Source organism: Myxine glutinosa, chromosome 12 (genome assembly GCF_964187855.1).
Source record: "Myxine glutinosa chromosome 12, kmMyxGlut1.1, whole genome shotgun sequence".
NCBI classification, from domain to species: Eukaryota; Metazoa; Chordata; class Myxini; order Myxiniformes; family Myxinidae; genus Myxine; species Myxine glutinosa.
The window spans coordinates 20538280-20564905 of NC_136272.1; the positions used below are offsets into that span (position 1 = coordinate 20538280).

At 45.0% G+C, this 26626-nt stretch overlaps 1 protein-coding gene across 3 annotated transcripts in view; it reads left to right on the plus strand.

Annotated features, from left to right (window-relative positions):
* The first annotated feature begins 389 nt into the window (after positions 1 to 389).
* Positions 390 to 26626, plus strand: part of LOC137438144 (WD repeat-containing protein 26-like) — a 74717-nt gene continuing 48480 nt past the window's right edge. For 2 of the 3 annotated variants that reach the window (XM_078766543.1, XM_078766544.1), the window contains exon 1: positions 417 to 656. In XM_078766543.1, the coding sequence (XP_078622669.1) occupies positions 475 to 656 (182 nt within the window). In that variant the 5' untranslated portion in view covers positions 417 to 474. Of the gene's footprint in view, positions 686 to 26626 lie in introns of all 3 variants that reach the window. The other variant, XM_078766545.1, reaches the window with a different exon arrangement.

A 26626-nucleotide genomic window follows, 5' to 3' on the forward strand; every position in this document is an offset into this window, starting at 1 on the left:
CACGACCACCACCATCTAGCGTCAGAATCACGAAACTTCGCACAAAGTGGCGGGAACAACTTCATGTGCGGATTGCATTTTGCTTCATTCGAAAATCTTTATCTGTTTTGGAGAACAAGACATTACTTTTCAAACCGCCCTCGTGTATTTATGCATAATTAGTTAATTACATACAGTACCGGTATATATATAAATATATATTTGCATCTGCGTTTCGTAGAGGCGTTTATATTGATGAACATTGCAGGGACGTGAGGTAATGAGGTATAAACGGTACACGAGGTTGTCGATCAAGAAAAGGAACACAAAAGAAACATGAGTGTTGATAAAAACACAATGTGGGCCAAACGGACCGATTTATTTATTTATTTGGGCTGCAAAGCTCGCACGAGCGCAAATCGTGTTGTGATGACGTCACGAGGCAAAACAAAGGCATCGGTGGCGGCCTAGCGGAGGAAGAGCGCGTTCGCGGCCATGCAGTCCAATGGGGTTGCGGGGAACGGGACGGGGAGCGACTTGACGATACAGAACGGTGGGGATGCGGATGGGGACGGAGACGGCCTCGAGCTGCCGGCGAAGAAGGCGCACTGCCTGTCGCAGAGAGAGCGCGATGTGGTGCGGATTGTCGGGCAGTACCTTAATGGCCTCGGTCTCAGGTTGGAAAGGATAGGCCCTCACTGTGTTTGTACGTGCTGTGGAATTTGAATAGCGTTGTGTTTGTTGAATATCGTGTGTGTGTGTGTGTGTGTGTGTGTGTGTGTGTGTGTGTGTGTGTGTGTGTGTGTGTGTGTGTGTGTGTGTGTGTGTCTCTATTATATGTGTGTGTGTCTCTATTATATGTGTGTGTGTCTCTATTATATGTGTGTGTGTCTCTATTATATGTGTGTGTGTCTCTATTATATGTGTGTGTGTCTCTATTATATGTGTGTGTGTCTCTATTATATGTGTGTGTGTCTCTATTATATGTGTGTGTGTCTCTATTATATGTGTGTGTGTCTCTATTATGTGTGTGTGTATTATGTGTGTCTATATTATGTGTGTGTGTATTATGTGTGTGTCTATATTATGTGTGTGTGTGTGTGTATTATATGTGTGTGTGTATTATATGTGTGTGTGTCTATATTATGTGTGTCTATATTATGTGTGTGTGTATTATGTGTGTGTCTATATTATGTGTGTGTGTATTATGTGTGTGTGTGTATTATGTGTGTGTCTATATTATGTGTGTGTGTATTATGTGTGTGTCTATATTATGTGTGTGTGTATTATGTGTGTGTGTGTATTATGTGTGTGTCTATATTATGTGTGTGTGTATTATGTGTGTGTGTGTGTTATGTATGTGTGTGTGTTATGTATGTGTGTGTGTTATGTATGTGTGTGTGTTATGTATGTGTGTGTGTATTATGTGTGTGCGTGTATTATGTATGTGTGTGTATTATGTATGTGTAATATGTATGTGTGTGTGTAATATGTATGTGTGTGTGTGTATTATGTGTGTGTGTGTATTATGTATGTGTGTGTGTAATATGTATGTGTGTGTATTATGTATGTGTGTGTATTATGTATGTGTGTGTGTATTATGTATGTGTGTGTGTATTATGTATGTGTGTGTGTAATATGTATGTGTGTGTATTATGTGTGTGCGTGTATTATGTATGTGTGTGTGTAATATGTATGTGTGTGTGTGTATTATGTATGTGTGTGTGTGCGTGTATTATGTATGTGTGTGTGTAATATGTATGTGTGTGTGTATTATGTATGTGTGTGCGTGTATTATGTATGTGTGTGTGTAATATGTATGTGTGTGTATTATGTATGTATGTGTGTATTATGTGTGTGCGTGTATTATGTATGTGTGTGTGTAATATGTATGTGTGTGTATTATGTATGTGTGTGTGTATTATGTATGTGTGTGTGTGTATTATGTATGTGTGTGTATTATGTGTGTGCGTGTAATATGTGTGTGTATTATGTATGTGTGTGTGTATTGTGTATGTGTGTATTGTGTATGTATGTATGTGTGTATTGTGTATGTGTGTATTGTGTATGTATGTGTGTATTATGTATGTATGTGTGTATTGTGTATGTATGTTTGTATTGTGTGTGTGTGTGTGTGTGTGTGTGTGTGTGTGTGTGTGTGTGTGTGTGTGTGTGTGTGTGTGTGTGTGTGTGTGTGTGTGTGTGTGTGTGTGTGTGTCGTTTGTTAACTCCATATTCGGGTTTCAGAAGGTGGAACGGAGTGTTCCCAGGTGTCGAAGTATCCACATCTGTTTCAGTAAGGGATCTTTATTCATGGACCAGTGTGTGAAGTTTTCTTATACTCAAAGTTTTGTTCCGAAGGTTCTTTTGAGGATCTTCTCCGACCCTCAGCTTCCAATATTCCCGGGGATGGTTTCTCAGATCTGTAAGTTCTTATTTATTATTCCCGTTGCTCAAATAATCACTGGTGCAATTTCGACGCTCTTCAGCTTCCAGTATCTTTTCACCTCATTTTTGAGGGCTTGATATTTGGTCATTTTATTGAGTTCTGTGTTGTTTCGGCCAAAATCGCTGGGGACTGACCAATCAGCAATGCTGTCTTTTCTTTTTTGTACCTGAGTACAATATCCGGTCGCAATGCTTTGTTGTCCCCCGGCGCACCGCGGAGCGAAAGGGGGACTATGGTTTCCCCTCCGTCCGTGTGTGCGTCCGTCCGTGCGTGTGTGCGTAAGCAAAGGACCGAATTCTAATTTGGTGTGTGGGTGAAACCCACGTCAAAATCCAAGATGGCCGCCGCCATGTATGTCTGACCCTTGTGAGCGGAATATCTTGAAAAATAAGCGAAGTACCAACGTCTAATCTAGTGTGTGGGTGTATCTCGGCATAAGGTGGAAGGCTATTGAAAATTGGGTCGCCACGTCAAAATCCAAGATGGCCGCCGCCATGTATGTCTGAACCTTGTGAGTGGAATATCTTGAAAAATAAGCGAAGTACCAACTTCTAATCTGGTGTGTGGGTGTATCTAGGCATAAGGAAGAACGCTATTGAAAATTGGGTCGCCACGTCAAAATCCAAGATGGCTACCGCCATGTATGTCTGAACCTTGTGAGCGGAATATCTTGAAAAATAAGCGAAGTACCAACTTCTAATCTGGTGTGTGGGTGTATCTAGGCATAAGGAAGAACGCTATTGAAAATTGGGTCGCCACGTCAAAATCCAAGATGGCTGCCGCCATGTACGTCTGAACCTTGTGAGCGGAATATCTTGAAAAATAAGCGAAGTCCCAATTTCTAATGTGGAGTGTGGGTGTATCTACGCATAAGGAAGAAGTCTATAGAAAATTGGGTCGCCACGTCAAAATCCAAGATGGCCGCCTTGCGTCTTCCACTTTGTCAACTCATCACTTCACCGACGGGGGACCTCGGCGTAACGCTTGTTTTCTGTGTTCACGTTTGATGGGATAATCAGGTCATATGTGAGCATTACTTCCTTGTTTTCAATGATTGCTTTTGGTTCATGTTTCCATGAGTTTTCTGGAACTGGAATATTGAGAGTTTTGCAGATGTGCCAGACTGCCAGTGGATTACTCTATATGCCTTTGTTGTGCCTTTGGGTGTTCAGCCGCTCTGACATGAGTTTTTTACATCCTGATAGGAGGTGGCTTGTACTTTCTGTTTCTACATTACAGAACTTGCACTTGTCCGATTGACTCAGTCCCACCATTTTCTTAAAGCCATTGGCGTCGTGTCCTTGGTCTTGGACATTTATAATGATTCCTTATTCATCCCAGTTGAGGTGATCTCTTCTTAACCATTCCAAAGAGCCTTCTTTGTCTACTCCCAATCTGCCCAACTCCCTTTTTCTTTTCTTTTTACACCAGCCTGCCCTTTTATCGTTTTCCCAGTTGTCAGTGTATATCTGTTGGATATTTTGTTTTGTATTTTTCTTTCCTTTTTTTTTGCAATTGTTAGAGCTGTACTCGTTTTGCTTTCTTGTGTTGTATCTTCCATTCACACCTGTCTTTGGAAACTTTTTGCTCGGTGGATTAGGGATACCTTCTCTGGTTTGTTGTCTTTGTATTTGCTTACAAATTGGATTCGGTTGTCTGTTGCACTTTTTACATATTCAGCCAATCCTACAGTTGTCATTCTGCGCACTTTGTTGAGTTCCATCAGGCTGCTACCTCCTTCTCGTCTCCACAGGTACATTCTCAGGATGCTTTGATTGTTGTAAAACATCTTGTGGATGGTGAGGAGTTTCCTTGTTTTGATATCCAGTTTATTGATTTCTGATTGTGGCCAGTTTATTATTCCGCAGCTGTACTGGAATACTGGTATTGCTAGTTGGTGAATGGCTTTGATTTTGTTCCTTGGAGTGAGATATGTTTTCAGTATCAGCCTCGTTCTACGCAGGAGTTCTTTTGTAATTGTTTTGCGCATTTGTTTGTGAGATATTTGGTGTCCCTCCTTTACTCCGAGGTATTTTATTATGCTTCGTTGTCTAGCTCCTCTATTGTTGTACTTGTGTCAATTTTTATATTGTTTATTCTTGTTGGTTTACCTTCACTTGGCATACTTGTCCAGGCCAAATTCCATTTGAATGTCACTGGAGTACTTTTTAGCTAATTTGAGTTCTGCCAATTTTTCATCATTTGGTGCAAAGAGTTTTAAATCATCCATGCAAAGTAAATGTTTCACCTTTTGTCTCTTTGGACGTTCTCTTATTTGACGTCAGGATGTATCCATGTCCTTGCTCATTAATGAGGTTGCTCAGTGGGCCCAGGGCCAGGCAAACTAGGAGGGGTGAAAGGATGTCTCCCTGGAAGATTACTCGACATATCTTCACAAAATCTTTCTCCCCCAAGTGCTGTAATATCAATGTGGTATTCCAAAGTTCCATTGCTTTCTCTATCAGTTTGATTATTTGGGGATTGATCTTGTACAATTGCAGGCATTGTATCATCCATGAATGTGGTACACCATCAAAAGATTTTTTTGTAGTCTCTCCATGCTGTGGATAATTTTGGTCTTGTTGTAATCCAATTTTTGAGTATGGCCTTGTTCAGTAGAAGGTGGTCTATCGTTCCATAGCGTGTGTGTGTGTGTGTGTGTGTGTGTGTGTGTGTGTGTGTGTGTGTGTGTGTGTGTGTGTGTGTGTGTGCGTGCACACACATTGGCCTGTCCGATTTATCTGAGTAATGTTGCGTGCATGCACACGTGATTGTCGGAAGCGTAATTATAAGATGTGTCCTACTTTTACCACTCATCATATTATTACTAGGACTGTCATGGTTCAATCTTGTACATTAATATAAAACTCAGAGGTGATGAACATGTAAACAGGTATCGTTTATTACCCTCGCCAAAGAAGAGGGTTTTACATTTGGGTCCGTTTGTTACTTGCCGGAAAAGATTCCGGCAAGTATGTTGATCTGTTTGTTTGTGTCTGTTTGTCTGTTTGTCTGTTTGCAGCACTACGTCCACACCGTTGCACGTAGATTCGCCAAACTATGCACACGTATTTGTCTTGCCCTGGAAGAGACTGTGCCCAATTGATGACGTCATCAGTCACGTGGTTCGGCCGCCATCTTGGAAAAACCGAAAATTTTTGCACCTCTATATCTCCGAAAGTGCTGAATAGAAAAAATTGACACATGGCTCATTGTAAAGAACTTTCCATGGGGAATAAAATGTGTTAATGATGATGTCATCGGTCACGTGGTTCGGCCGCCATATTTGTCCGAAATGGCCGATTAAAAAAGTAAAGTCCGGCAAGTCCTCGGTCTCTGACCGATTTTTCATCTGTTTGTTAATCTGTTTGTCCACACAGAATGTGCTAACGTAGGCCACAAACGCCACCTAGTGGTAGCCAGAAGTAAACGTTCTCTCTTTTTTTTCAACCCAGTACGTCTATTTTAAAGTACAATTCGAATGTAATGTATTAAATTTACCGTGTACCCACTGTATACTAGACTTTGTATCTCTCTCACCTGAAAAGGCAGAGAAAGCTCTATCCAGCTTTGACCCTGATTCAGCAATGGGCCCAGATGGCGTTGTTGTCCGTGTTATAAAATCCTGCACGCTCCCTTTCTTGCTTCCCTGTTGTCTGCCCTGTTCAGTCTGTCCTTTTCGTTTGGCTGCCTCCCCTCGGCCTGCAAGTCAGGAAGCATTACTCCGGTCGATAGGAAGGGTGCAAAAACAGATACTATCAATTATAGGCTCAATTTATAGGCCAGTGACTTTCTTCCAATTACAAGCAAAGTCATGGAATCCTTTCCTGTTTTCAAGCTAATGCTGCTAATGTCATCTTTCCTGTTTTCAAGCAGCCTTATCTCCGACCATCAGTTTGGATTGCGTCTCGTCGATCAACTCTGGACATGCTGCTGCTCCTCTCTCAGCAATGGTTGGACGTCCTAAGTCTCAAACTAGATGTTAGGACCCTCTCCTTAGACATATCTCAGACAATTGACAAGTTGTTATCAACAGACTTCCTCCACTCGTGCACTCAACATGTTGTTATCAATCGGATCCTCTCCTTTCTTCTCCCTGTGGAGTATGACGTTTCCCACAGTGTGTTGGGCCCGGTCGTGTTCCTCATCTACATATAAATTACCTCGTTGATGCTGTGGAAAACGCTCTCTTGCTTTTTGCAGACAACTCCACATTGTTCTGTGCAGTACCCCCATCCCCAATGCTAGGCAGACTGAAGCTGTATCACTCTCTGCTGATTTTATTAGATGCTGATCTGATAAATGGAACATGTTCTTCAACTCTGAAAAATCTGTCTCACCTTACCACTCCAGAAGGATCATCAAACTAACCCACCAATTTATTTTCATGGACAGACACTGGTAGAGGTTTATTCTCTTGAACTTCTAGGCCTCACCATCAGCCTTGACCCCTCTCGAGGGCTGAACACATCGTAAGTTTGGCTTCCAAAGCCGGTCACAGACGGGGGCAATCGGGGCATCTTATGTCAATCCAAGTCTTTCCTTGGAAAATTAGAGCTGCTCACAGTCTACAAGCACCTTTGTCCATAGCTTACTGGAGTACTGCTCTCCACTATGGGCTGATATCCCAGCTCCACATTTAACACTCCTGTATTCTGTGAAATCTAAGGCTCTCAACATTATTGGAGTCTGCCATGACAAGGCCGAAACATAATATCTAGTACTTTAATATAGCAGGGATATCACTGGTCTCTTTACTGCCTCTTCTCCAATATTGCTCCCTGTGCTCTCTCAATCTCCCACCCCTCCCTAGATCAACTATCAGGGATGTAACCCCCAACGCAAGTCGGGGGCCAAATCTTTATTATTCTTCCCTTCTGCTTGGATTTGTCAGGGCAGCGCAGTCACGGTCAGAGTGCCGATCAGTCCCCATGGACCGGCCCTTTCCCTCTTGTCTCTGTCTCTGTCTCTTCTCTCTCTCTAACTCTGCCATGGCCCTGACTTTGTGAAGGCAGGGGGTATACCATCCTGGGTGTGGGGATCTCTGGGTCCCTCCTGGGAGATAGATCAGCCGTCTCCATGCCGCGAGCTTGTTTGAGAGAACTGTCTGAGGCTATACAACAATAACAACAACCCTCCCCAGCAATTCCAGAATGCACGTGCTCTTTTGGTAACCCTCTCCTAGTTAAACCTCCAACATCCAGGCTGACAGCACACAACTCCTTTTTTCCTCGCTTCTGTCATACATGAAACCAGCTTCCAGAGACCGTTCTTTCCCACTATTCCTTCCAAGGCTTCAAGCAGGCACTGCACCACCACCTCATGTCATTCCCCACCCTGACTAGTGACCTTTACTACCCCCATCTGCATCAACCCCCCCCCCCCATCCTCCCCACTCCCCCACCCACCTAACCTTCTTGCAAGCTAATCTCAGTGTTTCCTCCCCTTCTCTTTGTCGTCCTTTTTTGTTCACATATTCCCTTAGTGGTTGTGCCCAATTGTTGTCCCGCCACCCCACTTGATTTAACCTTTCCTCTTTCATGAGCCTCGCTCTTTCAGAGGGAAAAACAAAAAGACACGTGCAACACCAAATTGTGTAGACGGTCGGTCTCCTGTGAATTCAGCGTTGTTGATCTCCTCACCAATCAACTCTATGATCTATCTGCTTCATAGCACTTGGTTTTACCCCTTTTTATCTCGATGGCTGCCATCTTGATTGTACCCAGAATGCTTTGCTGTATACATGTTGCTCAGGATAGTGTAATTTATACAACTAGGGCATGCCCGTACTATATATATATCTAAAATTATATCCCCCCCCTCTATTTACATGAAATGGTTTGGTCCAAAGCGAACGGCTTGCGAGTACGGTGACAATCCCCCCCCTCTATTTACATGAAATGGTTTGGTCCAAAGCGAACGGCTTGCGGAGTTTGGTAAAGAAATCGCCATAGCTCGGTAACTACTTGTCCGATTAATATGAAACCTTGAAAAGGCACATCCTCAGGTCCCCAGCAATATACCTGGCAAGTTTCAAGTATATCGGACCCGTGGTTGTCGAGAAACAGCGGTCACAGACAAACATACAAACATACAAACATACAAACATACAAACATACAAACATACACACAGAGATTACTGGAATTATAGATAGATGAAAGGTCCATATCAACCTTGAACTGCCCCTATATAACCAATCCCAAGAGTTCACACTGCATTTGAGCAAAATTCAAAACCCAAAACACTTTTGTCTACCGTTACTGCTTCGTGTATTTGGCAGGAAGTCAACGTTTGTTTCTCTGCAGTGAAAGATCAACAGGAGTCTTTTCTTGGCATTCGGTGTATTCATAAAATACATTCAGCATGCCAAAACAGGAATAACAAAGTACAGATATCTTGCTGGCAGGATGTACGGACAAGGGGTTTGGAGTACATCTAACTGGTTGTACCACTACGTAATTCTCGTTTGGTAAATAATACATTATCCCTGCTGTCCAGCACAGTTCGCATAACCCTCCAATCAAAAGTATCTGCAACTGTGCTCAACTAATTTGGGATGTACTGGCTTGCCTGCCTCAGGTTGCTGTCAGTTGGTGAATTTGGTGTTGCGAGTCATGCCGTGTTGGCATCCAATGAGTGTTGTTGCTAAATAAGTTTCCCCAGCTGCTTTTTCTGCTCCCCTTGAAATCACGACGCTCCCACAAGTCCCTGCTGAGACATCCCTGGATAAACCAAGTAACACATCCTTCACATGACCAAACATGTTATTTTAGGTGTGTGAAAATCAACAGGTGGTTGCAAGTTTTGACCCCTAATTAAAACAAAAGGTACCACACGCTCTACGCTTAAGTTATTACCCTGTGCGTGCCAAACAAAAAGTGGGGTTAAGGAACTGGTTCACTTTTTTCTGTCTGTCTGTCTGTCTGTCTGTCTGTCTATCTGTTCACAAACGTCAGTTTATGATCGAAGAACAACTTGATTTCATTTTGAATGTTGTATTTTGAACACTAATCGGAGCATGAATCGGAAAACGAACCTGTAGTTTAACATTACTTTTGGTCTCATCTCATCCCTGTTGCGGACATGCAGATAGGAGATATATTTCTTTACTCTGTCAGCTTGTCTGCCAGTCAAACAAAATTAAAAATCATTCCAAACAGGAAACTTACTGTTCCTAAGAATGTCATAAAGGACACAAACATCAGGCATGATTAACGAATGTAGCGTTAAATAAGGTGGTGTAAAAGTCGCTGCATCACTGGCGGTAAACCTCTGAAAATGATTTTCTTCAACATTTTATAATTTTTATGTTATTTCAATTGATTTATATACTTGAACACTGTGGAGCACAAATTTGGAAACTTCTTGGCACTTTGGCAGTACTTGGACAAACTTCCATGAAACCCTTCCATTTAGCAGTACTTGGACAAAATATTACAGCATTTTACACCATCTCGACCAATTAAATTTACCGAGCTTCTCCCATGTCTTTTTTTCTCAAGACTGCATGGGGTAAGATGTTCTATGTACTGTTATGGACTAATCAAGTGTGTTTTTTTTTGTGTTTTTACAACTTTGCTCCCAAAGAAGTTCTGGGCTTTCTTAAACCGAACTTGGATACTTATTGGAAGACGAAGTCGGCACACCCCAGTCAGACTGTCCAACACATAATACTAGATCCTTTAAGGGCTCTTTAAAGAGCATTCATGGCAACTCTTGAAGCCATCGAATGGTTATCTAAACTTGATATAATAGGTTATCCACCGATATCATATGAAACCAGAAGAGCACAAACCTCCGCCAGGCTGAACAGTTTATGTTTTGTATCCAATGATGGGCCGGATCTGGATTCTGACCTGAACCAAAATCTAATCGGCTTGTTCTTGTCACCGTAATCAACTCGTCCATAACCTTTTAAATATCATGGCATACATCATCTTGCTGGTATCTTGCTTCACTTTTGGCCAGATCTCTCTAATGGTAAAGAATCACTTAAACATTAAATAATTATTGTATCTGAATCCATATACAGATCTTCACCAAAATTGAATCAATTCTTCCTTGTCACACACCCAACCTGTCTACCAAGCTTCGTCCAAATCCGTCCATAACTTTTTGATTTGTCGTGCTATTTATCGGTTTTAGCCCTATCACTAAATGGTGAAAAATCACTGAAAAAATTCTCTGATCCAGATCCGGATGAGAATCTTCACCAAAATTGAATCAATTATTCCTCGTCACATACACAACGTCTCTACGTTTTGGCCGAATCCGTCCACAACGTTTTGAAATATCTTGTTCACAAACAAACAGAAAGACAGACAGGGGTGAAAACATAACCTCCATCCACCTTCAGTGGCGGAGGTAATGAGAAGAAGAGGACAATTAGGCCATACTTGGGCAGCTCCATAGCGTTCTGCCCAAATTTAAACTGTCACGCAACTGTTTATTTATTTAATTATCTTGCTGGTAATGAACGAAGGCTCATGGAGGAACCTTGACATCACGCATGCAGGACAGGTACATTGGTAGACTTATGGACAAATTGTACGAACCCGGATCCCAGAATCATCGACTGGGTGGCGACGATAGCTCGTCTTCGATGCATCATAAACCGATTGATTGTAAGTATATATTTTAAATAGTTTTATTGGCTGTTCACCAAGTAACATTTGAAAAGATTAGCACTCATCATCATACAAAGTTCGTTTTTTTTTTTCACTGGTTCAGGATTATCCACATTAACCTGAGGATCCTCAATTCCATGTCGTCCTTTGTACCATTTATCAAACGCAGGCTTTTGCATTTGCAATCACTGCTGGCCAACTTTCACTTCTATAAATAGAGCTAAACAAATCTCCAAGGTGGCCTGAAGGTTACGTGGAGTTGGATTGCGAGATCATACTGTCATTGGAAAGCACATTGCAGCCCAGACTTTAATATAGTGAAGCATTGTGGGTACCAGTAAATACCCACTCCCTTCAGGAGCAAATCGTGCTGGCAGTGGATATCTTGCACAATGCCTTAGTAAAAATTGTGATATTACCCCCTTCACCCCCCTCTCCCCTTATAATAATCAGCATCACGGTACAAAGGCCCTGAATGTGTCATCTATGCCCCAACCTCTGGGGGGGGGGGGGGGGGGGGGAGGGGGCGTTATTGTGCCCATGACCAGCTCACATGTACCCCCAGCTCGTATACAAAATTGATGGAGATCGGTGAAGCTGGTTGGAGCGTCTAATAGGTAGAGCATCCGCTCCGAGTCTGCTAGATCTGTGGTTCGAACCCCGGTCGAGTCGTACCGAAGACTAAAAATGGTACGTGCTGCTTATTTGCTTGGCATTCAGCATTAAAAAGGATAGAACACCGACAAACAACCATATGTCGGCATCTATGGGGAGGGCCAAAGTTATCCTTAGGAAATGCCCTGCTGAGTGTGGTGAGAAAGGCGGAGCCATTGTTGTGATGTCACTGGTACCCAGAGTGCACCTGGAATTAACGTCATTTCCCCCAAGCTCAGTGGCTGTGTTGTCTCGTCTAACAGTCTTGTGTTGTGTCTCGTTTATTTGTTTGTATCTCCGTGTGTGTGAGATGCGTGTGTGGCTGCTCTACTATGAGCAATAGATCCTGTTTAAAAAAAAGAGAGATAATTGGAGTGGGGGTGGAGGGGGGGGGGGCATTGCCAAACATCCTGACATTTTTCATTGCACAATATGTAGATGGCCCATAATTCGACCTGATAATCTGTGTAGCTCGATTAGTTGTAGACGAGCCGAAACCCGTGGAGCATCCACGGAAGGGAGGATGTGGTGTATGGATAGTGTACCATTATGGATGGCACAGGGGATTTGCTTGTTGTCCGAGTAAGAGTTAGGAAGAAAGATGAGAATGAAGAGTGCGTATATGAACAACGATCGCCAACACCGGCACAAATGCATGCTCTGGATTGTCCACTCAGCGGACGGCTTGCTTCGCCTTCGCCCAGCAGACGCCAATACGATGGCGTCGTAAGATGGCGTCGTATCGGCAGTTAATCGGCTGCTTTTGGGCCCCAACGTCGGCTAATTCAGATTTTTTGAGTATGGCTGTACGTGATAAACAAAGAGCGCGGTTCGTAGATCGTAAATGCATTAGTGCCGTGGGCATCGGGTCACTGGGTGCGGCGTAAAAGGGATAACAAAGTCGAGTCCTTACGCTATTATCTATCTATAATTCCAGTAATCTCTGTGTGTTTGTTTGTTTGTACGTTTGTCTGTGACCGCTGTTTCTCGACAACCACGGGTCCGATATACTTTAAACTTGCCAGGTATATTGCTGGGGACCCGAGGATGTGCCTTTTCAAGGTTTCATATTAATCGGACAATTACTTACCGAGCTATGTCCAAAAAACGATTCAACCAATCAGAGAGCAGCGAGCTATCGCGTGTGCCGAACGTGGCGGACACACTCTGCCTCGGATGGCACATTTGAGAGCGTATTCATTTATTTCACGTTTGCAAACTATGTTGGCGCTATGTTGGCGTTAAACTATGTTTTAAAACTAATAAAAACCCCGGGGGGATTGTCACTGTACTCGCAAGCCGTTCGCCGTTCGCTTTGGCGTTGCGAATGGACCAAAACATTTCATGCACCAAACCATTTCATGTAAAGCGTTCGCCGTTCGCTTTGGCGTTGCGAATGGACCAAAACATTTCATGGACCAAACCATTTCATGTAAATAGAGGGGGGGATATAATTTTAGATATAGATATAGTACGGGCATGCCCTAGTAATATAGATGATTGCACGAGCAAGATTTACCAAATAAAGATGCACACATTGAAATCCCCCACAGAGGATCACAGTTTAAGTTTGAGTAATGCCAAGCAAGGTACTCTGAACTGCTGAGGTAACCACCCTGGCAGGTCGAATTAGCTCATTTTGTATATTGTTGTTGATAGCAGAGACCAGGTTTATTTCTTGTTATGATGTCAATTGATGCATGATGCAGGATGCAGGACAAGTGGTATGCCTCATCACTGTGTCTGCAGATAAACACATGGGAATGATAAGGCCATTTGGTGTAAATGAGTTGTGTTAACAGTAAATGTCTTGCAATGACTTGATATGGTTGTGATTTCTTGGTAAATCCCCAAAAATGGATTTTAAAAAACTTGTTTAAAGATTTTAAAGATCATGCTGACAGTCCATGGTTGAGGTAGCAGGTGACTGATTTAAGATCTTGGAGTCTTGAGTTCGAGCTCCTGCCGTGCCGCTAAATAACACCAGGTGGGTTGATTCAACCTGTCATCCTTCCGAGGTCGGTAAAAGGAGTACCAGCTTACTGGTAACAGGGGCACTGCATCAGTGACAACCGCTCTCCCAGCAATGATGCAACCAGCAGATACAATGCCTTGGAACTTCATTAGCAAGTAGTGGTAGCCAGCACCATCTTGATCCATGGCCTTCACAAAGTTCTTCATCAAACCAAGTTTCAAATGAAGTGGTGGTAAGAATACCTTCTCAGGGTCAACATGAGGTTTGTGAATTTCAAATGAAGTGGTATTCCTATGGTATACTGGTTCTCAAAAACTGGATGTGCTCGTGAAAATTGGATATCATAATCGAAATCTACAGGTTCATGTTGGTTAGAATCACCTCAAAATATACTAGAACCATAAAACTTTAAAAATTTTGTTGACCAGTGTTATCACAATGGTGAAGAATCACTTAAAAATTAAATAAAACTCATATACAAATCCAGATTCTGATCTTCACCATAATCTAATCGATTCATACTTGTCATACGCCCAACCCGTCCACCAGGTTTTGTCAAAATCCGTCCACAACATTTTGAGATATCCCGCTATGTATCGTTTTTGGCTCGATCTCCCAATGGTTAAGAATCACTTTTAAAAGTCTAGTAGCCGGATCCGAATCCGGATCTTCACCAAAATCTAATCAATTCATCCTTGTCACACACACAACCCGTCCACCAAGTTTCGTCCAAATCCATCCACAACATATTGAGATATCCTGCTATGTATAGTTTTTGGGCCTATCTCCCAATGGTTAAGAATCACTTTAAAAATTCTAGTAGCCGAATCCGTATCAAGATCTTCACCAAAATCTAATCGATTCTTCCTTGTCACACACACAACCCGTCCACCAAGTTTCGTCCAAATCCATCCACAACATATTGAGATATCCCGCTATGTATCGTTTTTGGCCCTATTTCCCAATGGTTAAGAATCACTTTTAAAATTCTAGTAGCCGAATCCGGATCCGGATCTTCACCAAAATCTAATCGATTCTTCCTTGTCACACACACAACCCGTCCACCAAGTTTCGTCCAAATCCATCCAAAACATATTGACATATCCCGCTATGTATCGTTTTTGGCCCTATTTCCCAATGGTGAAGAATCACTTTTAAATTTCTAGTAGCCGGATCCGGATCCGGATCTTCACCAAAATCTAATCGATTCTTCCTTGTCACACACACAACCCGCCCACCAAGTTTCGTCCAAATCCATCCAAAACATATTGACATATCCCGCTATGTATCGTTTTTGGCCCTATTTCCCAATGGTGAAGAATCACTTTTAAATTTTTAGTAGCCGGATCCGAATCCGGATCTTCACCAAAATCTAATCATTTCATCCTTGTCACACACACAACCCGCCCACCAAGTTTCGTCCAAATCCATCCAAAACATATTGACATATCCCGCTATGTATCGTTTTTGGCCCTATTTCCCAATGGTGAAGAATCATTTTTAAAATTCTACTAGCCGGATCCGAATCCGAATCTTCACCAAAATCTAATCAATTCTTCCTTGTCAGACACCCAACAGGTCCACCAAGTTTCGTCCAAATCCATCCACAACATAGTGAGATATCCCGCTATGTATCGTTTTTGGCCCCATCTCCCAATGGTGAAGAATCACTTTTAAAATTTCTAGTAGCCGGATCCGAATCCGGATCCGGATCTTCACCAAAATCTAATCATTTCATCCTTGTCACATACGCTACCTCTCTGTCAAATTTCGTCAGAATCAGTCGACAACTTTTTGAGATATTTTGTTTACAGACAAACAAACAGACAGACAGGGGTGAAAACATAACCTCCATTGACTTTCTAATTGAGAATGGTTTGTTAATTTCTCCCATCGGCAGCTAACCAGGAGACTGTGATTTGCGGAGTGTAACAATTTGTAAACAAGCAGACTTGCTAACCTTATTTGTCCCCGTGAATTGTGACAAACCCTTGTTATTGAACCCTCCAGTGAGACGTCATACAAGACGGTTGTACGTAATGAAAGCCTGCATCCGGTGTGTGGTGGGGTGTGTTTATGTCTACCTTCGGTAGAGTTCTTGCTCTTCACTGAGAATCAAAACAGAAAAACAGTTCTGAAGCTTTTATGTTTGAAAGTACAGTTAATGATGACTTTGCGAGGGATAAAGTGGGTCAGTGTCGACCTGTTTATCGTGCCCCGGCAGTGGATGCTGTGTTCTTTATTTTGGTTTCAAACTGATTATACAGGACAAGAACCTCAGGATGTATTAATGTGCTTTGTGTATTCATCGTGAGGACGTGAGTGGACATGAGACACATGAACACAGTGTGTATATGTCATTTGAACCTGGGATTCCATCATTGTGAGCTAAGGGCACAGTGTGGGAATGCCAAACAAACCGATGTTGATGATGTAACGAGCTGCTGTTTATATGTTTTTTAACTTTTTTTTTTTTTTTTTTTTTACAAGATCTAGGGTCATGTAAGGGCGAGGTGACAGATGGCAAAAAGGCGACGTGCTGACAGTGCGGCAGTCGGGGGAAACAGAGCAAGGGGGTGAATGGACAGGATACTATAAGAGAGATGATGGGAGGAAGCAGGGTAACTTCCTAGCAAGAGGTTTGCTTTGCGGAAGGGTTAATGGGGTTAAGAAAGACTGTGGGTACGGATGGGAGATGACTTGAGGTGGTGGTGCCACTGCCAACCTGAAGCCCTGGATGGAGGAGTGCAATTGAACAAACTCCAGAAGGCAGTTCCACTAACAGGAGAGAAGAGTGGAGGTGTGCAGTGAACCTGATTGTCGGTAGTTTAACGAGCCCTGAGTGGAAGACTGCATGCTGCACGGGGTCGCAGGGTTGAGATGGCAGATGGAGCCGGATGAGAGGATAAACACAGGGAAGAGATGTTGTTACACCAAAACAAAGCAACTTTTCTTTATATAAGGAAAATGAGTTTTTTTTCTTGTTTTTCCACGTCCATTTTAGGAGCCTGCAGAATGGAAACTGCTGGGAATGTATAATCAAGTTCTTTAGTTCCTGAGTACGCTTAAAGTACATGTGTCGTACGGCGGGCCAGGGCACGTGCTTTGCGGGGTGTTCCAACCGGCGGAAACTTTTGCTTATTTACAAATCTCGATGATAACAGTTATTTAAAGATGTGTGTTTTGGTTGGAAACTAAATTGCTGTTATTGCATGGAGGATCATCGGTGTACGGTTTGGGCTGGCCGCTTGGTGTTTCCAACCGAGTTATTATCTCCTAATGCTGAATTGGATGGTAGCCCAGGTTCAAATCCCATATTCGGTGTAGATGTGTTTATTATCTCCAATGTTTTTTTGGGATACAATATCTGGGCTCATTGAACAGCAAGGTGGCTGAGGTTAAAAATGTAGAAAGGATGTACAGAGGGCCTACAGTTTGATGTGGAGAGACAGAGACAACAACAACAACAACAACAACAACATGCATTTTAAGGCCATTTTCCCTACTAGAGCAGGGGTTAGCCTTGCGGTCCCCATGACAATCTTCTCCATTTTGCCCTATTTTCTGCATCTCCCCTTGTTAACCCCCTTGCCCGCATTTCTTCTTCCACCATCTTTAGCCAAGTCTTTCTCGGTCTTCCCCGTCCTCTACTTCCCTCTACATTCATTTCCATCACTCTTCTCAACCAGTCACTTTCATCCTTCCTCAACACATGACCAAACCATCTCAACCTGTTCCTCTTCACAGCATCAATCACAGGCTCTATTCCCATCATCTTTCGCAATTCATCATTTGTCTTCCTCTCTCTCAACGATACTCCGCACATCCACCGAACCATTCACATTTCCACCCTTTCCAGCCTTCGTTGCTGCACTACATTCATGACCCATGTCTCGCTCCCATAAATCATAACACTTCTCACACATGCAGCATACACCTTTCCCTTCAGCTTCAACGACACTACCCTCCTCATCAGCACGCCACTCAGTTCCCGAAACTTCTTCCATGCACATCTCACTCTAGCAACCGTTGCCGAGTCTGATCCACCTTCTTTATTCAGCACGTCTCCGAGGTAGCAAAATGTTTTCACACCTTTCAGCTTCACGCCGTCTCCAAGATCCAACTCAACATTTCCTCCATCTGCAGCTCCCTCTGTGCACACCTTACATTTGAATGTAGCTGCCACACTGGTTAATGACCCTCTCAGACCACTACATTTTTGATTAACCCACTCAGCGCACATTGTACATTGAATGGAGTTCACTCCGACACCCTTCCTGCACACAGCACATGGCCACTTCCCAGTTATTTCCACCTCACCACATGCTTTACCACTTGCCATCACCTTCGTCTTTCCTATATTCACCTTCAGACCTTTTGTCTCCATACATTCCTTCCACTTGTTCATCTTTTCCTTCAGTCCATCCATACTTTCCGCAATCAACACCAGATCATCTGCATACAAAAACTCCCACAGTAAACCCTCCTTTACGTTCTGAGCCAGCACCTCCATCACAGCTACAAATAGTAGTGGACTTAGTACCGACCCCTGATGCACTCCCACCTTCACCTCAAACTCACCACTGTTCCCGTCCTTCGTCCTTATAGCTGTGCGCGCTCTTTTGTACATTGTGTTACGTGGTCCCCTCGGTGACTACCTGGTCTCGGTGACCCCCGGACCGTGAGAGGACCTTCGCCAGCAAGTAGGATGATATATATGAGCTTTCGTAACGCAACCAATATGAATTCCGGTCAAGAAGAAACCCCACACCAAGGATCCGGACTAATCAATAATATATTCCCTGAGCAATCAACAACCATCAACAATGCACAATCAATATTACAAAGATGCAAACTCATCTACACTAACTCTAAGATGGCCATCTTATATATTCCTCACGTGAGCCCCACTCCTGACTCCCTCCGTGGTCAATGTCTCTCACAATGTCTCTCGTCTCCGCACACGGGCGGTTGAACGAACCCCGGGCGGACGTGCTCCAAACGTGCCGTCTCGTACCGGGGACAGCTGCTGCAGCGCCCCTCCTTGCCAAGCAACGGGGCAAAATCCAGCGCGGCTTCCAACGCGCGCGAGGCCCCAAAGTGCGACCCGTACGCGTCCTTGTAGACGGGGCAAAACCAAGCGCGGGTTGCACCGCGTGCGAGGCTCGACGTGCGACCCGTACGCGTCCTTGTAGACGGGGCAAACCAAGCGCGGTTTGCAACGCGTGCGAGGCTCAACGTGCGACCCGTACGCGTCCTTGTAGACGGGGCAAAACCAAGCGCGGTTTGCAACGCGCGCGTGGCCCAGCGTGCGACCGCTTGGTTCCGTGCACGAACTCACGGGGACTTGACGTGTCAAAAGGTAGTTACGCGTCCAGGTAACTCCTCTCGCCAAACGGGTTTCGGAACGCCTCTGTTTTCCACGCAGCGCGAGGTCGATTCCACCTTTTGTCGTCGCGGGGCGAGGAAGATCAAGAAGAAGAATCGTCCTGTTCCCTCGTGTCTTTTTTTCTTCCCTTTTCGGTCACTTCCGTTTCCGGCCACTTCCGTTTCCGGCCACTCCCTCCGAAGGGCTCCTGACCCTCCAACCACAACAACTTAATATACTCCACACGGATAAGCAAAGACCTGAATGGTAATTCCCATACATTCACATAAATATGTAACACTCCCCCCCTTCAAGAAAGAAAGTTTGAACCCAGCGAAAACTTTCTTCGCCGGCCAATTTGGAGAAACAAACCAGATAACTCAACCCCTTGCCCACATTATCCGTTCCCCCCGGGCACAGTTATCACTTAAAAATAAAGCAACCAAAATTTCCCCACAACCCCTCCAGATTACTCCCTCTGGACTAAGTACCAACAACGACATTGTCCCTGCCAAATCAAACTCCATCTCATGACCCTCTGACTTTGACCGTGAGTTTCTTGGGAATGAAGGTTAAGGGGTTGATCAAAGATCCAAAGTTAAGCAACTCGATAACACTTTTTCCGGGAGGCCAAGCCGAGTATTCACTACATGGATGCCTTTAGGAACGCGGAGTTCACGGTTAGTCCGTGCAGGAAAGTTCTCTACAGGGGCGCCTTGAGGAACGTGGAGTTCACGGTTAGTCCGTGCATGAAAGTTCACTACATGGACGCCTTTAGGAACGGCGTTCACGGTTAATTCGTGTAGGAATCTTGGCTCGGCGGCTCCGCCGCCTTCAGTGCTTCAACTTCTCAGAACTTCCCTAATAATTAGGGTGGGACCACTGGTCCCTGTAGTCCCATGAATAGCGGTCTCCTTCTCGGCCCCTACTTTGCCAATCCTTCCTTCGGGAGCGGCCGTAACTCAGGGAGCCTCCATAATAATTTTGATTGCGGCCCCCACCAAAACTACCGCCCAGTTGTCCTCTCCTGTAGACCTCTCGACGCCTACGAAATGCCTTCCCTACTGTTATGGTCCGACCCTCCAAATCCTTGCCATTCCAATTCTTCTCTGCCTCTCTGGCGTCTTTTGTGCTGGCAAACGTGACAAAGCCGAACCCTCTTGACTGTTGCGTTTCCCAGTCTCTTACCACCCGCACTTCCACCAGCGGCCCATATCTGTTGAAGACAGAGGTCAGAATTTCTTCCTCTGTTTTGAAGTTCAGTCCCCCTACAAACAACTTGGCACTTTTGTCGCCATCCCGAGCTGGTGTGGTGTTATTCTCCCTGCTGGGCTCTTTACCAACCCTCAGGTTACCATAAACTTGACCCCCGGCCAAATCATTCCCGATAACCACAGATACACCCTCTACCGGAAGCGTGGCTTGTAAACCGACGGTGACCGGTCCTGACACCAAATCGGACTCCAACTGGATGACCTGAAGGGGAGCACTAACACCACCCCCGATCCCCTGTAAACGAACACTATCCCCCGTTGCCGTCTCCTCGGACCATGGCAAAATGCCTTCAAGCATTAGAGATTGATGGGCCCCTGTGTCCCTCAATATCCTAACCGGTCTCCGGTTAGTCGAGGCTCCATCCAGTGACACAAACCCCTCTGAAATAAATGGTTGGTAACCCTTTTGATGGCGATTTCTTACGCTAGCCATCGCATTCGGAGTTGTAATAGTCGGACTCCGCTCTGGGTTGTCCCTTTTCATGAGGTAACAACTGGACATCAAGTGTCCAGGTTTCTTGCAAAACGCGCAAGTAGGTCCGGAGGAAAAACTCGGGGTCTGCCTCGGGCCTCCTGAACTATAAGTTTGTCTTGGGCCCGCATCCCTCTGATTTCGAACCGGTGGGGTATCATAGTTGTCCCCATAATCATCCCGAGGCCGCCGCCATGTATGGTCGTTCTCCGCACCTGCTGTTCCCCACCTCCCCTGCGGAGATCTAGGCGAGGAGTTAGGTTCGTGGACCCCTATTCGGTGGGTTAAGGCATAATCATCTGCCATGGTGGCTGCGTCCCACAACTTTGGTACCTTCTTTTCCTGCAGGTACACTTTGATGTCCTCGTGGACACACTGCTGGAATTCCTCCACCAGGATCAAGTCCCGCAATGCCTCGAAGTCTTTCCCGACTCCTTTTGACTCACACCACCGATCAAACATGTTTTCTTTCACTCTGGCAAACTCCACATGGGTCTCACTCTCCCTCTTCCTGGCATTCCTGAATTTTTGCCTGTAAGCTTCCGGAACCAACTCATAGGCCTTGAGGATGTGCTTCTTCAGTACCTCATAATCTGCACATTGGTCCATTGGTAGCGCCGAATAAATTTCCTGAGCTTTCCCCACCAGCACACTTTGCACGAGTATGGTCCATGCCTCCTCCGGCCAGTTTAATTGTCGAGCCACTTTCTCAAAGTGTGGAAAAAATTTCGCGACTTCTTTTTCACTGAACGGTGGAACCAGCCTCACATGTCTGCCCACATCCCAGGTTTTCTGGTTAGGTGTCGACCCCGTCAGCAAGGGTGGTGCCTCTCCCCGTTCTCTCATTAACTCCAGCTCCTTGAATTTGATTTCTTGCTGAAGCTCCATGTCACGTTCCTTTAATTCCCTTTCCGCTTTTCTCTCCTCTGCTTCGAGGTCCCTTGCAGCTCTCCTCTCCTCTGCTTTTCTCCCTTCTAACCTTTCCTGGAGTTCTCGTTCCACTCTCCTTTCCTCCGCTTGTTTCTCTTCCCTCCTCTCTTCTGCTTTCCTTTCTTCTTCTGCTCTTTCCTTTTCTGCTTTCCTTTCTTCTTCTGCTCTTTCCTTTTCTGCTTTCCTTTCTTCTTCTTTAATCCGTTCCTGGCTCCGTAACTGCAACTCCAGTTTCCGGAGCTCAACGTCTTCTGGTTCTTCGGGTAGCCACTCCCAGGCTAACTCGTCCCATGTTCCTAATCCCACCATAGAATGTATCACCGTGGCCTGCAACTCTGCCTTCCTCAAATTAGTTCGGACCTCCAAGTTAAAATGTTTGGCCAATTTCAAGAGGTCCGACTTTAGCAACGCTCGGAACTGTGCCTCACTCGGTGTTACCCCAAAGTTCTGTGCCACAAACGCCATGGTGCCTATCGTTAACACCTGTTAACCTTCACCCAAGATTTTACCGCAATTTCTCAAAACAAATTTATTTTACCAATTAATAATTAATTAATAAATTTTAATTACTAAAAATTATTATTTTATTATTTTATACAATTTTAGATCCCGGACGTAGACCCAATTGCGAAACCGCAAATCGTAATTTGGACGAGCCCCCAATTCTGTTACGTGGTCCCCTCGGTGACTACCTGGTCTCGGTGACCCCCGGACCGTGAGAGGACCTTCGCCAGCAAGTAGGATGATATATATGAGCTTTCGTAACGCAACCAATATGAATTCCGGTCAAGAAGAAACCCCACACCAAGGATCCGGACTAATCAATAATATATTCCCTGAGCAATCAACAACCATCAACAATGCACAATCAATATTACAAAGATGCAAACTCATCTACACTAACTCTAAGATGGCCATCTTATATATTCCTCACGTGAGCCCCACTCCTGACTCCCTCCGTGGTCAATGTCTCTCACAATGTCTCTCGTCTCCGCACACGGGCGGTTGAACGAACCCCGGGCGGACGTGCTCCAAACGTGCCGTCTCGTACCGGGGACAGCTGCTGCAGCGCCCCTCCTTGCCAAGCAACGGGGCAAAATCCAGCGCGGCTTCCAACGCGCGCGAGGCCCCAAAGTGCGACCCGTACGCGTCCTTGTAGACGGGGCAAAACCAAGTGCGGGTTGCACCGCGTGCGAGGCTCGACGTGCGACCCGTACGCGTCCTTGTAGACGGGGCAAACCAAGCGCGGTTTGCAACGCGTGCGAAGCTCAACGTGCGACCCGTACGCGTCCTTGTAGACGGGGCAAAACCAAGCGCGGTTTGCAACGCGCGCGTGGCCCAGCGTGCGACCGCTTGGTTCCGTGCACGAACTCACGGGGACTTGACGTGTCAAAAGGTAGTTACGCGTCCAGGTAACTCCTCTCGCCAAACGGGTTTCGGAACGCCTCTGTTTTCCACGCAGCGCGAGGTCGATTCCACCTTTTGTCGTCGCGGGGCGAGGAAGATCAAGAAGAAGAATCGTCCTGTTCCCTCGTGTCTTTTTTTCTTCCCTTTTCGGTCACTTCCGTTTCCGGCCACTTCCGTTTCCGGCCACTCCCTCCGAAGGGCTCCTGACCCTCCAACCACAACAACTTAATATACTCAACACGGATAAGCAAAGACCTGAATGGTAATTCCCATACATTCACATAAATATGTAACAATTGCCATCACTACTCTGATCAACCATTCCTCCACTTCTAACTTCCTCAATGCCCATGTCAATACTTCACGTGGAACCCTATCGAATGCTTTCTCCAGATCAACAAACCCAAGAAACAACTTCTTCCTCTTCTCCATGTACTTCTCCTGCAACTGCTTCACAATAAAGAGCGCGTCTGTCATTCCTCTTCCTGGCATAAATCCAAACTGCATTTCGTCGATCTTCACCTTCTTCCTTATCCTCCTCTCCAACACCCTTTCCAATACCTTCATTCCATGCTCCAATAACTTTATCGCTCGGTACGAGCCACACTCCAGAGGGTCACCTTTCCCCTTGTATAGAGGGACGAGAGTACTCAGTTCCCAATCCACTGGAATGCGGCCTTCTTTCACCACCAGATTGCAGATCTCTGTCATTCTCTTCACACCCCAACTTCCTGCTGCCTTCAACATATCTCCCACAACTCCCGTCGGCCCTCCCGCTTTTCTACTCTTCATTGCTTTTATCGCTTCCTCAACTTCCTCCTCAGTTATCTTCTCTGCCGGTCCTAAAACTGGGTTACTCTCTGTGTTGCCATCCCATTCATTCTCTGTATTCAACAGCATTTCCATATATCTTTTCCGTCTTCCTTTAATTCCATCTGGGTCCACAACGATTTGTCCCACTTCATCGTTCAAGCAACTCACCGCCATCACATCACACCTTTCTTTCGCTATCTGCTTTGCAATCCTGAATACCGCTCTCTGACCCTCTTCTGAATCCAAGCGTTCTCCGAACATTTTCCTACATGCCTCCTGCGCCTTTGCTACTTCTTTCTTTGCAGCCTTTTTGGCTGCCTTATAACTTTCATGCTCTGCTTTTTCTGCTCCCGTACCCTTCGCCTTCTGCCACTCCTTGAACTTCTTCCTCTTCTCGTCAATCCTCTTTCCAACTTCATCATCCCACCACCATGTTTCCGAGTGCCTCGGTGGTCCTTTTGTCTATACACATCACACATACCTCACCAACGGCTCCCAACAGACTATCTTTCATTGACATCCAACCACGTTCAAGCTCAACCACATCATCCTCTACCCTACTCAGCCTCTCTTTTAATGCCTCCCTTACTGTCACCTCTTTCAACCTCCACACCTTCATTCTCGGTTGGTACTTCACCCGCTGAGCTCTCCTCGCACATTTCACCCTTATGTCGCAGACAACCAAGTGGTGCTGTGAAACAGCCTCCTCTCCCGGGATCACCTTTGTGTCCCGGAGGTGCCCCCTATCTCGCCTACGCACCATCAGGTAGTCAACAGTTGTCGTCGACCCACCTGACGTGTATGTAACAAGCTTATTATCCTCTTTCTGGAACTGAGTATTACAAATCAACAAATCAGCTCCATCAGCAAACTCCAAAATCCTTTCACCTTCTCCATTTCTCACACCATATCCGTAACCCCCATGAACTCCCTCAAAACCGTCCATACTCCTTCCCACATGTCCATTTAGGTCTCCTCCTACCACAACAACTTCCTCATCTTTCACGTTTTCCATCAGCTTCTCTATCGCACACCAGAACTTGTCCTTCTCTTCATTGCTCCGACCAACCTGCGGAGCATATCCCGAGATGACGTTCACCAAGAGCTTTCCAATCATCATTTTCACCATCATCAACCTATCACTCACTCTCGTCACACTCACCACACTGTCTACAAACTCCTCAGAAAACAGGACACCAACACCATTCACGCCCTCCAGGCACCCTTGCCACACAAACTTGTATTTCTGTCCCTGCCTACCCTTCACCATTCTCACACCACTTCCCTTCCATCTCGTCTCTTGCACACAACATATGTCCACTCTTCTTCTGACCAATACTTCCACCACTTCTCCTGATCTCCCTGTCATTGTCCCTACATTGCATGTCCCAAACCTCAGAAACCTCAGAGACAGAGACAGAAGGGAACAATAAGAGGGTTGCGTTAGGTTAGCTGTGTTTTAATTGAGGTATAAACGATTCTGGGTCGGGATTGGGGATTGTAATTAATGTCAAATATATGAAGGCCCGTTTCCGGCAGGTATTGAATCGCGAACAACTTTTTGGAAATGAAGTGCATTACCTTAGATGATAACGGATTCGTTCTGTCATGTCATACCTTAATCGATCGCCCCCTTCCTACCAAGCTACCCTGAATGCAATCCTGCCAGGCCGCAGCAAACTTCGCAGCAATCTGATTGGGTCTCCTTCTGGTAATTGTTAATGGCTGATAAATATAAAATCCGGACTAATTGGGTACACTCACTTTGGTTCTCTATTGACGCCATAAGCCTCAAAAAGCACTGACTGCATACTTAGCTTCGGTACTTAGACGTAGATTCAGGATCTGCAATTCCTATGGAGTACCATATACTCTTGACAGAGTGTCCGTGCTGCCAAAGCAATTCTTGGGCAAAGGATATACTGGGTGGTTTGCCATTGCCTTCCCAACAGTCATTTCGTATTGGAATTTGTAATTTCAAAAATATTTTCAAAAAGCAGATTTTTTTTACTTCCTCAAAAACTCTTACTTCAATTTCTATCAACTAGGGCATGCCCGTACTATATATATATCTAAAATTATATCCCCCCCCTCTATTTACATGAAATGGTTTGGTCCATTCGCAAAGCCAAAGCGAACGGCTTGCGAGTACGGTGACAATCCCCCCCCTCTATTTACATGAAATGGTTTGGTCCAAAGCGAACGGCTTGCGAGTACGGTGACAATCCCCCCCCTCTATTTACATGAAATGGTTTGGTCCAAAGCGAACGGCTTGCGAGTACGGTGACAATCCCCCCCCTCTATTTACATGCAATGGTTTGGTCCAAAGCGAACGGCTTGCGGAGTTTGGTAAAGAAATCGCCATAGCTCGGTAACTACTTCTCCGATTAATATGAAACCTTGAAAAGGCACATCCTCGGGTCCCCAGCACTATACCTGGCAAGTTTCAAGTATATCGGACCGGTAGTTGTCGAGAAACAGCGGTCGCATACACACACACAGACACACACACACACACACACACAGAGATTACTGGAATTATAGATAGATGCAGTTATTTTATTTAAGGCCTGGCCTCAATGAGGACTCATAGTCTGTGACTGGAGCCTTCAACATTAAAAATATATAATATGTAAAATTAAAAATATGTAAAAATTTGTAAAAATAAATAAATAAA